General features: G+C 43.0%; 1 protein-coding gene across 9 annotated transcripts in view; it reads right to left on the reverse strand.

Moving 5' to 3' along the window:
• RBM47 (RNA binding motif protein 47) overlaps positions 1-15101 on the reverse strand; it is a 79678-nt gene that overhangs the window by 6057 nt on the left and 58520 nt on the right. For 8 of the 9 annotated variants that reach the window (XM_051789980.1, XM_051789979.1, XM_051789981.1 and 5 more), the window contains 2 exons: positions 2593-3752; positions 883-1089 (listed from right to left, as the gene is read on the reverse strand). In XM_051789980.1, coding sequence (XP_051645940.1) covers positions 883-1089; positions 2593-3752 — 1367 coding nt within the window. The remainder of the gene's footprint in view (positions 1-882; positions 1090-2592; positions 3753-15101) is intronic. The other variant, XM_051789974.1, reaches the window with a different exon arrangement.

Below are 15101 nucleotides of genomic sequence, written 5' to 3' on the forward strand. Positions count from 1 at the left end.
CTTAGATCCTGCAGTTACAGTTTACATGGAAAGGAATGAGGAGAAGACATGAGGACTTCTGCAAGGGGGTTTTTCCCCATCACCTGCAAGGACCTTCTTTCCAGGCTAATTTTTCAAATAAAAATCTTTCCAAACAGGATCCTGAGTACTTGCAGATCTCCAGTCTTCTTCACCTGGGAATGGCAAGGGCTGGATAGTCAGCTGAGAAAGTGGCAGAAGGGGCCAACCCCTGCCCCAGTCCTTGGGCTGGCTTGCCACAGCCCAGAAGAGATGAGGACTCTCCTCTATGCATTGTATTGCTGCAAGCTGGACCCTTAGGGGTCCTTGTATTGCTCCTTCTCCATGCTGCTGATGGTGATGGAGGAGCTTGCCTTGTCAGACTTTCTTGCAATGGGAAAGCCCCAGGTCCTTTTCTCAGCCTCATAGCACTGGAGAAAAACAAATTTAAAGGGGAGAGTTCTGGCCTGGTTGGAAATCTAGGATAAGAATCTCCCAGGGTGAAATTAGCATTGAAGACATTAAAAGAGAGGAAGATTGCTCTTAGAAACCATGCTCTAGTGTATGTAACTAGATGGAGAGGAAAGTCTGCTTCCTCCTGAGGAAGTGGAAAAGGGGATGGGAGGGGTGGGCATTGCTTCAGCCCTTCTTTTCTTTGGCCTCAAGAGTTCCCAGATGATCCTGTCCCCTGTCCTGCCATGTGCCGCTTGTTTGAAGAAAGCCTGTCTAGAGCCAGGAGGCATCTAGCACAGAGGAGCACTGGGGCTGTCCTCACCGTTGCAGTTGTGGGCTGGCCCTGGAGGAGCCCTTGCATGCCTGACAGAGAGCTTGGAGTGGGGACTTGCCCGCCGCCCCTACTTTCCTCCCCTCCTTGCACATACTAACCTGCACCAGGCTTAATGGCCACGGGATTGACGGCTGGTAACTCCAAGTTGGGAACCAGCTCATATCCTTTGTCTTGCTGTTTTCCTTTGCCTTCATGGTACCTGCTGTAGATTCCACGGCCGGCGGAGTATCCCCCCAGGTAGGAACCCCTGGGGCCTGGGGTTCTGTTGCCAGCTGCACCTCGCCCTCTGCCTCGTATGCTGCCTGCTTATGATAACAACATAGAAGAGGATGGTGAATAACAGAGAGCAACAGCCCCATGGGGAGCACGACTGACCCCAGGCTGAGATCCAGAGGCACATGCTTAGAGATGTGGCTGTTGAAGTTAGCATGATCTGAGTCCTAGTGAACCTGCTTAGGAAAACAGAAGTGCCTTAAAAGCATCCAGTAAGCCTACATTTGTTTTGCTTTTGATGTCTCTGAGCATTTATATTGGTGCTCATTTATACTGTGCAACTCTTGTGGCAAGTGTTAAGGGTTCAATGCACTCAGCAGAGAGGATCCTCAAAGTGATTTCTGTGCATTAGGAACAGTTTCTGCTTTCAGCTGTCCTCCAGAGGAGACCCAATCTTTCAACTGGCCACGATGGGACCCTGTGGAGATGGTACCTGGACCCTCTCCTGGTCTTTAACCAATTTTGTCCCACCACTGCATATATTTTTACTAGTGTTGTTTGTTTTCTCTCTATTTTATTAGAAATGTGAACATACCCTATCTCCAAAAATACTGCTTTTATTTATCTTGTTAACTCTACAAGTGTTACGACAGTACTTTGAACACTGCAGTATTAATGCACTCAATGATGGTCTAATTGAATATTTAGGCTATCAGTCAACTCCTTCATAGTGCATGGCAAGTACAAATCTGGAAACTGAGGAGAAGCTGAAATTCTTGATAGACTAGGGTTAAAAATACTTCTTGGTTTACATAAGTACTTAAGAATATATTCACACTAAACTGCCTGCTATATGGAAATACACATCAAATTTCAGGAAACTCTAACTCCTGGAAGTACAGCGTAATTGTAATTATAGCAGCAGTTATAGTCGATAGGGTTCTTTATGAATAACAGATTTTTGGTTAATTTTTAATTACTGTAACTGATAACTAATGAAAGTATACACAATAAAATAATTATTTTGCACTCACACGATTCCTTTTGCTTGTAGCTCTCAAATTACTTTATAAAGGACACAGCACGACTGTCGTTTTAATGCAGTGGGTAAACGATACCTAGAGAGCTCCTAGCTAAGGCTTTCTCTGACATCCCTCCCTTTGGATGACCAGGTCATCATACCCACACTTCCAGAGCACTCTGTCATGATTGCTAAAACCTAGGATCCAGTTTCCTTCTTTGGAAGGAGACATCAGAAGCTGGAATCCTTAGACCTACTCAGAGTTAGTACAGCACTCATAACACCCAGATCTCTCTCTTCCCCATCCCATGCTTGGTCCATTATCTCATTCTTAACCATATTTTTGATGCCTCCCTTCTACTAGCCTGTATGTTACCAATTATTTATAGATAACTACAATTTGTATAGTCACAAATTACAGTGAGACCAAACTGAAATATGGCAAAAATACCTATAAAAGAGTATTTAAGAAAAAATTGCATAGCACCATCTGTCTTTTGGCTCGGGCAGACCTTGGGTTACATCAGCCTGAGATCAAACCTGCCCATCATATCCCCTAATTGTGCTTACTAACCTTTCACAAAGTAATCTCTGTTGGGCCCAATCAAGGCATTGTATGGATATCCATAATATGCTAGCGTGTATGGATCACAAGAGTAAACATAATTAGGTTGCTGAGTTACTTCGGATGTTGCTGCAGCCCCTCCTTTTGCTGCTTTCTGGTAGCGAGTGTATTGCTCCTTGTCTACTGGCTTGGCCAAGGTAACTTCCAGGCACGAGCCTTCCAGTTCGATACCATTAAGGTTGTTCATGGCATGAATGGCATCTTCCCTGGTTGTGAAGTGCACAAAGGCGTAATCACGTATTTTTTTCACTCTCTCTACACAGCCAGGGTTAAACTGACCAAAGACCTTTTTAATGGTGTCCTCTGTGGTCTCAATCATTAAATTCCTTACATAGAGAATTTTAACAGTCTCCATGACATCTTCATCCACATCTATCTCTGGTTCTGCCCAGTCAACAGCAATCTGATGTCCCCATAGCTGGATCCTTCCCGGCATGAGTTTCCTCCTGGCCATTGCAGCTGCTCGATGGCTCTCATACTCCACAAAGGCGAAACCTCTGTTTTTCATCTTGTCTGCAGCGCTGGCGTACACAATGACATCCAGCACACCTTCTGTCACCTTGGCGATCTCTTCCAGGATCTCCTCTCTCTTCTTCATCTTGGGAATGCCTCCAATGAAGAGCCGGCAGTTATCCACGCTGCAGCACACACCCAGCAGCCTGCCGGGGCGGATTTCATAGTTATTCAGCTCCCTGACTGCACGCTTTGCCTCGTGCTTCTGTGTGTACATCACGAAGGCGTACCCGCGGTTCTTCCCATCAAAGTCCATCATCAAGCGCATTTCGTAGATGCGGCCAACAGACTCGAACACGGGGACCAGCTCATCTTCATAGACATCACGGGGGATTTTGCCCACGAAGACTTCACAGCCGCGAGGAGGGTGCAGGCCGTCCCAGCCTGGAGGAGGGCCACCGTACTTGCGTTGCCCATTCTCCTGGATCATGCTATATCCAGTGCGGGCCATGAGCGCCAGCAGAGCTGCCTCGTTGGGCGCACCAGCAACGCCTTCAGGGACTTTTGTGGTAGACACATTGGTGGAATCATTGCTCATCCTTGCAGTGGAGTCCTCAGCGGTCATGGTGTCAAACTCATTCACAGCCTGATAAAACCTGGGCAAAGGAAGAAGGAGGACACTTGTTAAAATCTGTTAGCTACCACCAGAATTCCACCTCTCTGTTTTGTTTTCCTATAGTTCTACAAGTTTGTTTTTCAAACTGTGACAAAGGCTGCAGAAAAGAAGAGGAACTAGCCACACCAGCCTGAGGAGTGATACTGCAGAAGGAGTGTGTCCTGGACATAGGCACAGCCTCTCTTTGAGGAAGGTGGTTGAGGATCACCTTCCTGTACCTCCCTGGCATCAAGAGCTGCTGCCACAGGATGCCAAAGTCATTCCTCAGTTAATATGCCAGGTGGCATATTCCATGGTGAAAGACGGCAAATGCATGAGAAGCACTTTTCCATAGGATAACAGCCCTTTGCTCCTCTAGACCTTCGCAGTAACTGTTGAGTACGGTTGAGTACATTTCACACATTACATTACATATTAGCCTCAGGGGAGGACAATTCTTGTTGTCTTGTGCAAAGGGTGATCTGACAAGCTTCTGAGTTGCCTGCTGCTTGTGTTACAATGTGTGACATGTTTGTCTTCCATTATTACAATAGGACTTCACAAAAGCTGAAGAGAATCACTCCCTTAAGACAGGCAACTTATTTTAGACCAAGCAGCCAGCAGAGATCTGCAAGCTGAGCCAGTGAGAGGAAGGCAAATCTCAGAAACCTGATTCTGAGCATTTGAACACAGGCAAAGAGCAAGAAATGCAGATATACAGGAGGAGATGATCATGCTGTTGACCTTAGCTGCAAGGCAGTGGGTTTCCTCTCTGAGCACAACTAAATAACACACTCTGGGACTCTGAGTATTGTTAATTCATTGACGTTTAAAGCTGGAAATGTCCACCAGACTATTTAATATGAGTGATTATATATGACATGGACCATTACATTTTATTGTTATTTGCACACTGAGTCTTATAATATTTATCTGAGTAAATCATATCTTCCAAAGGGACCTTGGCTTTAAGGAATCAAAGAGCTGTAGACTCCTCTCCTCCTTATATGGCATGTTTGCTAATCACGCCATCAGACAAGCAAGTATGCTGTATTTCTCATGGGAATTTGTCTGGCTTTGCTTCCAGATAGGATTACTTGTTAAACCTTTCTCTGATAGACTAAAGAGTCTTTCAAGACTTCAGCTTTTGTCTTATAGTGATATTTAAATTGTGCAATCAAGCCACAACTCTATGTTTTTAATAAAACTTGCAGACTGAACTCTTCACCATTAGTCTTTTTTCACCTAAAATTGCTTGTGGGTCTTTGGGCAGTTCTCTAGGGTTTCAGCTTTTTTTACCTTTCCTATATACAGGGATGAAGAACATTACTACTTCTTCTTCCCACATCTTGGTATTGCCAAGGCTTGTTTCTTCATGCCTACTAACAAACCACATGGAGTTGGTTTTTTTTCCTCCCTTCAATTTTAGCCTCAAATCCTTTATAGAAGCACCACTTGCTGGTGTTATGTCCCATGTAGCAGGCATGTCTTGTGTTTATTACTCTTAAATGCCACAGCTTTGCATTCAGCTCTATCCCTTTTGAGTAGATCCCACATACTGAGTGCTACATGATTGGCTCCCCCTAGTTGTTTTTTACAACTCTATCAGCCTTTGCTTCATCCACTGATTTATTTGTCATGTTTTGCCTTCATGACCGATTTGTGGATGGAACTGTCAAAATACACTGATCCTAGTAGGAAACTCTGCAAACCACCATAATAAATGCTCCCAATCTGGGTTTGACAGGTTTATTTTCCAAAAAAAAAGGCCAAAGCTTTGGCCAGATTTATTTATTCTATGTAGTTCTGTTATTCAGTGGGACACAGGTTTCTCTCTGTCCCACAGGGACTCAGATATATATACCCTTCATTAGAACGATTTGGCCATTGCATTGGTTACCATGCAGGCAGGTCCTTCACTAGTACAGCAAGCCCAAGTCCATAGAAATATGGCACAAGATTTAGGCACTTAGGCCTGATTTGTATGGTCAAAAAAATCTATTTAAATCCTAGTCAGCTCAGTACCTCAGATTTTTTTTCAGTAAAGCTCTTGAGCTGCCCAGAATTGTGCTGGTCTGTACCCAGAGATGCCTCTGCACCAGCCAGGGCAAGCACTACTGTGTTTAGTTCAGCTCCTAGATGCATTTGGGATTGGGAAACCAGACCTCTGAACCATGGTCTGTGGTAGGACCTTATTCTGCATGTGTTTTTGGACCATGAGTGTTACACACTGATGCTTCTCAGCTATTTTAATTTAAAAATATGGAGATCAGAGGGGAAGATAAAGAAGATGGAGGGCAGTAATACTGATGCTGATACTCAGCAATACTTTAGAAAACATAATTCCTTTGAAGTAAGGTCTTTCATGGAATTGCCTCAGTTTTGATAGCTTCTTCCTTTAAAATGTTGTTGATTAACATATTTCTCTCAGATTCAAATGTTCCCCTGTAACAGTCAGACATTTCAATTTTACTCCTGGGAACTATTTGCCATAATTAAGAAAATTAAGGCAGAGTAAAACGGTTTCGTTTGCCATTTGACAATTTGTTACTAAAAATGTAACTTTGCCTTTCCCAGAACGAAAGCAAAGCTTGTTATACAAACACTTTATGGGGAAATAATCATTACCTTTACATGAGCCACATGGCAAGTGAAGTACTTATCACCCCAACTTTGTCTAAGTTTAGAAATGAGTAATTGCTATCAGTTTTGGGTCAACTTCCAAAATAAAAGTCTCTGTATTCTGTTATCTGCAGGGCTTGGTTGCTGGGGCAGAAGTCTAGAAAGCTACAGGTGAGCAGTGGGATTGCGGAGTGAGGAGAGACGAAGCAAAGCCTCTTCTGATCACCAGAAACCTGCTGGTAATTCAGTGGCCATGCAGGAACTGGCATGTTCTCCAGCACTTTGCATTGCACCAGCAGGATGATTTCTAGTACTGGAAGCTGTTCTTGAAGCTACTCCTAAGTGCTGATGGTCACCTTTGCTGCAGACACTATCATACACTGTTTGTGATAGTGCATAACTAAAAATTCCTAGTGAACCTAAAATGCATTTATTCCTATCTAATTTACTAGGAATCAAGATTTATGACCAAATGTGGTTTGGGTTTTTTTTTCCTGTGCAGCTCCGTAGGGCTGGGTTTCATAAGTAAGTACTGCCTAAGAAAGTTAGCCCATGTAACCCCAATTGATTTAACTAAATACACACAACAACTTATTCATTGCCACATGTCACAATCAACACCTTCACAGAGTTCAGATTTCATATACCCTGAGATTAGCTCAGTTGGTTAAAACTTGGTGCTAATAATGCCAAGGTCAGTGGTATTAGTGCTAATAATGCCAATGGGTACAGGTCATTGACTTAAGAGTTGGACTCAATGATCCTTATGGGTCCCTTCCAACTCAGAATATTTTGTGATTCTACCTTGATGAGAAAAAGAACACAAGCTTGTCTGGTCTGAGAGCTCTCCTCTCCTGTTATTACTGCCTTATAAAATGGGCTACCAATACAACCTAACCTTTTCATGTTGAAAAGCAATCCCTCTCAAGAAGATGGTTTCCAAAAATACCATTTTCTGAAGTGTTCAACCCTACTTGTGCACTTTTTTTAGTCCATGGTAAACTGGTTGTGAAAACTTGCTATTATATATTGTGGGTGAATGCAAGACATGAGCTAATACTATGGGCCTAGTGGCCTTAGTAAAGCCAAACTGATTTCAGTACATCCACTGTGTGTGATGAATGCTAGTAGAGGCAAAACTTTAAGCTACATTAAAATGTAATGTCTTACTTGATTTTTAGTCTCTGAGAAAGAAGGTATACCTGATCTTGATGACATAGATTCATAAAAGAGAGACAGACAAAAATATTACTAATGAGAAAGGTTGTGTTTTGGAGACAACTAACTAGACAATGACTCATTATCAGGACCTGAAACAAGACTGTCTTCTTTTCTTCTCAGAAAAAGGAAAATCCTGCTTGACTGTTCAACACTATGTTAGATGGATGTTAACAACTGCCAGCCTACCAGGAACCAGGCTTACGAGCCCCTCGGTTCAGCATCTCTGCTCCAAGGACTCTTCCTTGCACAGGTGAGCTATCAGACATAGAGGTTTCACTGAAACCATTCAAATTTCATTTTCCCTTGCTTACAAAACTCCTTCCCTGCTGCCAATAGGACAGGTGTAAATAGTTCTTGCCCTAAACATTAATTACCTTCTTTTTAACCTATATTTTTCACATATAGGTTATTATATTATATGGGAAACTTACTGTGTTGGCAGTGACTGACCTAAAGCATACCATGAGCGGGCTAATTACCTGAGGCAGATCTTTTATTAAATAGAAATACCACACCTTGATTAACAACAACAAAGGGCCCAATGCTGATGTCCCTTTTGCCAGGGCAAAGGCAGCTTGGGGCCCCAGTGAGAAAGCAATGCCCTAACTCCATATATCAACTAATCCTTGGGCTAGTCCAGATCTGGGCAGTGCCCTGTGAAGTTAGGCAGCCACGTGCTCCTCTGTTGATCCTGGTGTGGTCAGACAGGTTTTTACAAACACAGGGACACAGCAGTGTCCTCGGGGCAGTAACTGTGTGTCCACTTCACTCACATGCTCCTATAAAATGAGGCTCTTTATGTTTGGACTTAATTCATCCCTCTAGTTTTGTACTGCATAGTACATCATGTGTCCTTTTGTGGGTGACACAACCTCCAGCAGTCACATAGCCTGGGGATGGGTGCCAGCACCATGGGAGGCAGCAGGAGAGACCAGGGAGACCTGTGTTTCTGTGATAACTGTCAGGGGGAGGGGATGGGGGTATCCATCCCCCACTTGCAGACCATGTACCGAACAAACTCTGGCTGAGCTGACAGGGTGTGTCTTCATGGACAGTGCACAGCCATCCGCTTCCTTCAAGAAACTGCCACAGTTTTGCATTTTAAACCATAGCTGCTGCAGAGGGAAGGTTGGTTGCTGAAATTTTAAATACACTTTGTTGGCAGAGGGAAATAACAGCTACTGGTTTAAATGTGACCTTCCAAGTTTTTTAGCTGAAATAATAAGGGAAAATGTTAATCCTGCTGCTGCCTATCGTCAGCAGCTCTGAAAGCATGGCTGTCATTAAAGTTCTTTATTTTCAAAATCTAACTCTATTCTCATGACAACTTTATATACATAAAATATATACAAAACCAACAACAGCATACTAAGAACAACTGTCTAACTTTATCACAAACATCAGATATCCACAGAAATGCTCCTGCTGAAAACCCAGTTTGCTTGTTTAGAGACTATTGGCTGCACAGAATAACTCAGGGGCCTTGTCAATTCTAACTACAGTAGTGACTTGAGTCAAGTGTAATGTGCCAGTCACCTTCCTATTTAAAGATAACTAAAATATCATTATACAACAGTTTTCTTTTTCTTGGCAAGACTGTCACTCTGTTCCTGCTTATTATTCGCATAAATGAGCTGAACAAAGCAGAAATCTTTGAGATTGTTGATGAAGCTGAGCCATGGCGTGCCCAACTGCAGGACCCAGGGCCAGCCTGCAGCCACGGCAGGAGCTGGTGAGCAAGGTGCTCCTTCCTAAACTAAAGGTGAAATAGGATGTCCCACCTCTTTTACAAATGGGCCTGGCATGGCCACTGGTCCTGCAAGTGCTCATTGCTATCCCGTGTGCTTTTCAGCAGAACACTTTGCCCTGTGTTTGCAATTAGTTTAGGAGCCATCCTGCTGGAGGCAGCATCCTTGGTTCCTCTCCATGCACAGTGCAGACAGAGGCCAAGCAGGCAGCAGGTGCAGTAAAAAAAGGGTCTGATTTTTGGTGCAATATCCATGCAGAGACTTCGCCTGATTCCAAATTAATTTATATTTCAAGTGTAAAAGGCTAGTCCTCACAGTGGTTTAAAATAGGAATTGCACCACATCTCAGTTTCCCACCTGCTACTTCTAACGAAATGCCAGTGTCTGAAGCTGAATCTTGCAGAGGGTCAGTGCAAGAGTGCAGCATTTCAGCACAGCTTTTTAGTCAAGGACCTTTTCTGCAGGTCTTTCATACAGGAAAGGGAAGGTTACTTGGGATGGATAATGTCTTCACACTTCTACAAAAAGCAGTATCTGAGGCCAACAGTCCATGACAATGTCTGCAGTGTGTCAGACATATTGCTTTGCCTGCAGCTGAACTGGGTGAAGAAGTCGCCCCAGGCTAGACTCAACATTTTGAAAAGGTGGATTTTCTTAATCTGGATTGTTTTGGCAAAACTCTGTGGAGTAAGTGCTGGACTGCATCAGCAGACCTGAAGGGGCAGGAACATTGGCTGGCAAGAGACTTGATGAGTAGCTTGTGATGAGCAGCTTGGAAGAGAGTATCTCAAAGATCAAATCAGCACTAGTTATTGACAATGACATGTCTGTCTGCTGTGCAAGTCATCCTGCTGCTAGCACCTCTAAAGCACTGCTTACTCTCAACATCATCCACGTGCCTGAATTAGGTCATCAGATTTGTCCCTCTCCAGCCAGGGTCACCTGGAAGGAATCTTTTGGCTCAGGTGCTGTATGGAACACAATGAGATGTGTCTGCAGCAGGATTTGCTACACTGAATCATTTCCCGTATATGTTCAGGCAAGAACATGTACAGCAGGAGCTGTACACTGCCCACTAGAAGTACTAGACTTAAATATGTAGAGAGCAGAAGTGTACAGTACCTGAGGGATAGGATAAGACCAGCCCACTAAATCCTCAGACTAGCTGCTGAAATTAGGACAAGAGGAAACAGTCTTAAGTTGTGCCAGGGAAGGAAAAATTTCTTCATCGAAAGGGCTGTCAAGCATTGGAACGGACTGCCCAGGGAAGTGGTTGAGTCACAATCTCTGGAGGTATTTAAAAGACATGTAGTTGTGGCATTTAGGGACATGGTTTAGCGGTGGACTTGGCGTTGTTAATGGTTGGACTCAATAATCTTAGAGGTCTTTTTCAACCTAAAAATTCTATGATTTTATGAAATTCCCACTTCTGCTAATGGTGACACTTGACATCTTAACCTAGGGCCTATCGTCAGGGTTCTGACTACTGATTTAATTGCAAGAGTTCATATTTCATGCTTAAATTTCAAATTTATTCTAGTCAGTTAGTTGAGTTCCCCTTATAAGGGGCAAGTTAATGTTCTGGGCCTGAAATGCAGTTTTCAGGGTGGATCTACTGCAGAGAGGGTCTGTGCACAGTTTTCAGTTGCTCAAATTTGTCCTAAGTGGCTTAAGCATGTTAAAAATGGTTGGTTTGAAACTCACCAAAACCTATTGATTTTGTCTTTTTATAGTATTAGATTCAAAGAAAGAAACAGAAAATGAAGTGTGATATTTTCAACAGTACTCAGCAAATAGTACTCAGTAGATAGTGCTACTCCTCTGACATCAGTTACAGGACTCTAATGGCTGCTATGATATTATATTTGAGACAGTGACAAGCACTACTGAAAATCCTGCTTTAAAAGTCTCGCAGGGATGGGTTATGTTCTCCATGAACCAATCAAAAGCAATGTATTAGGCTTAAAAAACTGTAACAAAATTACTAGAAATCTCTTCTTTTGCTTCTTGCTACTTTTAAGAGGAAAACACCTGAAATTATTCTGTAAATTAACATCCTGGAATTTCCCAGGTTAAAGTTTGAATGTTAATCAGATAATTCAACAAGGAATTTATACATTCAATGATTGGCTACAACTTCAAACCAGGATTTTAAGGTTAAACTTCTTATTTTCATCACTGTCATTAAGAACAATAACAATCACAGATCTAGTTCTCTTAGCCATATTATACCAGTTCCCTCAGCCTAGTAATCTTACCTCACAGCAATTTTATGTGCAATTTAAAAAATGGACCTAAAATTATCCCATACGAAATAAAGTCACATTGTATTGTGCAAACTTCCTGCCTATTCTGTTATCAGCCCTCTCTTCATCCTTCTATGGCATATTTAATCTGGTGTGTGATTCACTTTGCATTATCTGTAAGCACTGTCAACGCCCAGCAGTGAACATTCCCAGTGTGAAGGTCCCTCAATGACCCAACCTCCTGGCTTCAGAACTGCAAAAATAGTATTCAATGAGGTATCAAAGCCACAAGGATCATTGAGTCCAGCTCCTGGCCCTGCACAGAACCATTCCCAAGAGTCACACCATGTGCCTGACAACACTGTCAGGCTTCACGCTGTGACAACTTCCCTGGGCAGCCTCTTCCAGCACCCAACCACTCTCTGAGTGAAGAGCCTTTTTCTAATATTCAGCCTAAACCTCCCCTGGCACAACTTCAGACCATTCCCTCAGGTCCTGTCACTGATCATCATGGAGAAGAGATCAGTGCCTGCCCCTCCTCTTCCCCTCACGAGGAAGTTGTAACTGCAATGAGGACTCCCCTCAGACTCCTCCAGACTGAGCAGACCAAGTGACCTCCGCCGCTCCTCATACAGCTTCCCCTCAAGGCCCTTCACCATCTTCGTTACCCTCCTTTGGACACTATCAAGAGCTTAATATCTTTCTTTTTCTCTGGTGCCCAAAACTGCACACAATATTTAAGGTGAGGCCATACCAGTGCAGAACAGGAAGGGACAACCACCTCCCTCAACTGGCTGGCGATGTTTTGCCTGATGCCTCCCAGGACACAGTTGGCCCTCCTGGCTGCCAGGGCACTGCTGACTCATATTCAGCTTGCCATCAAACAGGATCCCCAGGTTCCTTTCCACAGCACTGCTTTCCAGCATCTCATTCCCCAGTCTGTATGTACATCCAGGGTTGCCCCATCCCAGGTGCAGAATCTGGCACATTCCATCATTGACCTTCCTCTGGTTGGTAATTGCCCAGCCTTCTAATTTGTCGAGGTCTCTCTGCAGGGCCTTCCTGCCTTTGAAGGAGTCAAGAGCTCCTCCCAGTTTTGTATCATCTGCAAACTCGCTTAGTATCCCTTCCAGTCCTGTGTCCAAGTCATTTATGAAGATGTTGAAGAGCACAGGGCCTAAGACAGAGCCCTGTGGAACTCCACTAGTGACAGGTCACCAGTCTGATGTCACCCCATTCACTGTTACCCTCTGTGCTCGACCCATGAGCCAATTGCTCACCCACCACATGATGTGTTTATCCAGCTGTGCTGGACAGTTTGTCCAGAAGGATCCTGTGAGAGACAGTATCAAAAGCTTTACTGAAATCCAAAAAGATTATATCAACTGGCTTCCCTTGATCAACTAGGTGAGTTACCTTGTCATAGAAAGAAATCAGGTTGGATAAGCAAGACCTTCCTCTATGAAGCCATGCTGGCTGTGACCAATGACTGTGTTATCTTTCAGGTGTTTTTCAATAATTTCCAGAACAATCTTCTGCATAACTTTATCAGGCACTGAAGTGAGACTGACAGGCCTGTAGTTTCCAGGGTCCTCCTTCTTGCAAATCAAGGCAACATTCACCAGCTTCCAGTCATCTGGGACCTCTCCGGATTCCCAAGACAACTCAAAAGTCCTTGAGAGGGGTTGTGCCACGACATCAGCAAGCTCTTTGAGGATTCTGGGTAATATCCCATCAGGCCCTATAGATCTGTAGGAATCCAGCTGGAGCAGCAGAATCCCACACAATTTCAAACTCAGCTGGGAGTTGATCATTCTCATAGTCATGGTCCTCCAGCTCAGGGCACTGAGACCCCCTTGGTCCATCATCCATGTTGAAGACAGAGGCAAAGAAAGCGTTAAATACCTCTGCCTTGTCTCTGCTGTGTTTGTGAGGTGACCATCCTTATCCTTTAACAGGCTGATGATATTTCTATACTGCCTATTGCCATTAATTTATTTGAAAAAACTCTTTTTATAGTCCCCCACATTTCTGGTTAGCTTTAACTCCAGTTAAGCTTTGGCCACATGAATTTTGTCCCTACAGTTGCAAGCAGAATCTCTGTATTCTTCCCAAGACATCTCAAATAATAAAGTAAGAAAACTTTCCTGAGCCTAGCTATGCTTCTTACCATTGCTTTTTGATGATCACAAGTGAAAATTTGTTCATGCATATATGGTTTTCTCATTATGAGAGTGAAAAATTATCTATGTACCAAAGGACCACCAACACCTAGAGCATCCTACTGACGTGTCCCTGCTTCTACAATGTGAATTCTGTCAATGATATGCGTGTTTCTTGAGTGTTTTTATGCTACTGCAGTGCCAAGCTAGCCACCTCAGCTTGTACCACTTCTGAAGGAAGTTTGGGTAAGCAAAACCCAGTCTCCTCCCTAATTTTATAATCCACTTTGCTGCAAGTCATTTAGAACTTTGTCCAACAAGTTGTGTAACCTCTATGTTGTACTGTTTGCCCCAGCTCCATTTTTTACTGAGTCCATTTCAAAATAATTCTATAACTCTCAGCTATTTCAATAGGACTGATCACTGGCTGAGGCTGAAGTTATTACCCTGCAAAGTATTGAAGCCACATGTTGAGGAAAGCTTAGAAGATGAGAGATGGTTTAGCTCTTATCAGCTAAATCAGGAAAAAGCACAACCCTTCTTTTCTTCCCAAATTCTCATATTTCAGTCTAGTCAACATAAGCTATTATTACCATGGTCAGACAGGAAAATGTGTGACATATAAATAAAGTTCAATGTAGTCACTTGGTATGTAACAAGTCTTTCCTATTTTGGATGAGCCATACTTGATGGAAAACTTTTTGTGGTGTTTCTTTACCACAAAGCAATTAACTCTGTTCTCAGCAGAGATGCTGATACGGGTAAGTATGTCCTGCTTGTATTAACTTTTAAAAAGCATTCTACTTAGAAAGGGAGAAGTGTTTCACTCAGGGTGGACTAGGAGTTCACAAGCTTTTGCCATAAGAAAGATAGTAAAAACAATGTTCTGCAACTGAAAAACAAAACCACGACTAGACTCATCTGTTAATTATTACACAAGAAAGATAAGACATTCACCTATTTCACTTCTTGCCCCTTTGAAGAAAAATCTTACATATGAACACAGTGATTTAATTCTATCATTGAAAATGTCTGTGAAAGGCTTTGCTGAACTCTAGAGTAGGGGTATGTGTGCATGCGCTTCTTTGTTGTTATAACACAGAACACTCTATCTGTCTGTCTACATAAACATTACAGTAAGATGTTCCACCCCGCAGTGCAACCAATAGTATCTAAAAAAGTTCACAAACTACAGTTGCCTTTTCAGCTTTCCTGGTCCAACCTTTTCAGCTAACTTTTCCGGAGATCCCAGAGCAAAACATAACACATCTCACCTGTTCATATAAAGTCTACTCGCTTAATCAAATTTATTACAACAAAAATAGCTTTGGACTTTTCAGTTTGCCCTAAT

The sequence above is a fragment of the Manacus candei genome, unplaced genomic scaffold (assembly GCF_025592945.1).
Source record: "Manacus candei isolate 608988 ecotype Guabito, Panama unplaced genomic scaffold, ASM2559294v1 h1tg000028l, whole genome shotgun sequence".
NCBI classification, from domain to species: Eukaryota; Metazoa; Chordata; class Aves; order Passeriformes; family Pipridae; genus Manacus; species Manacus candei.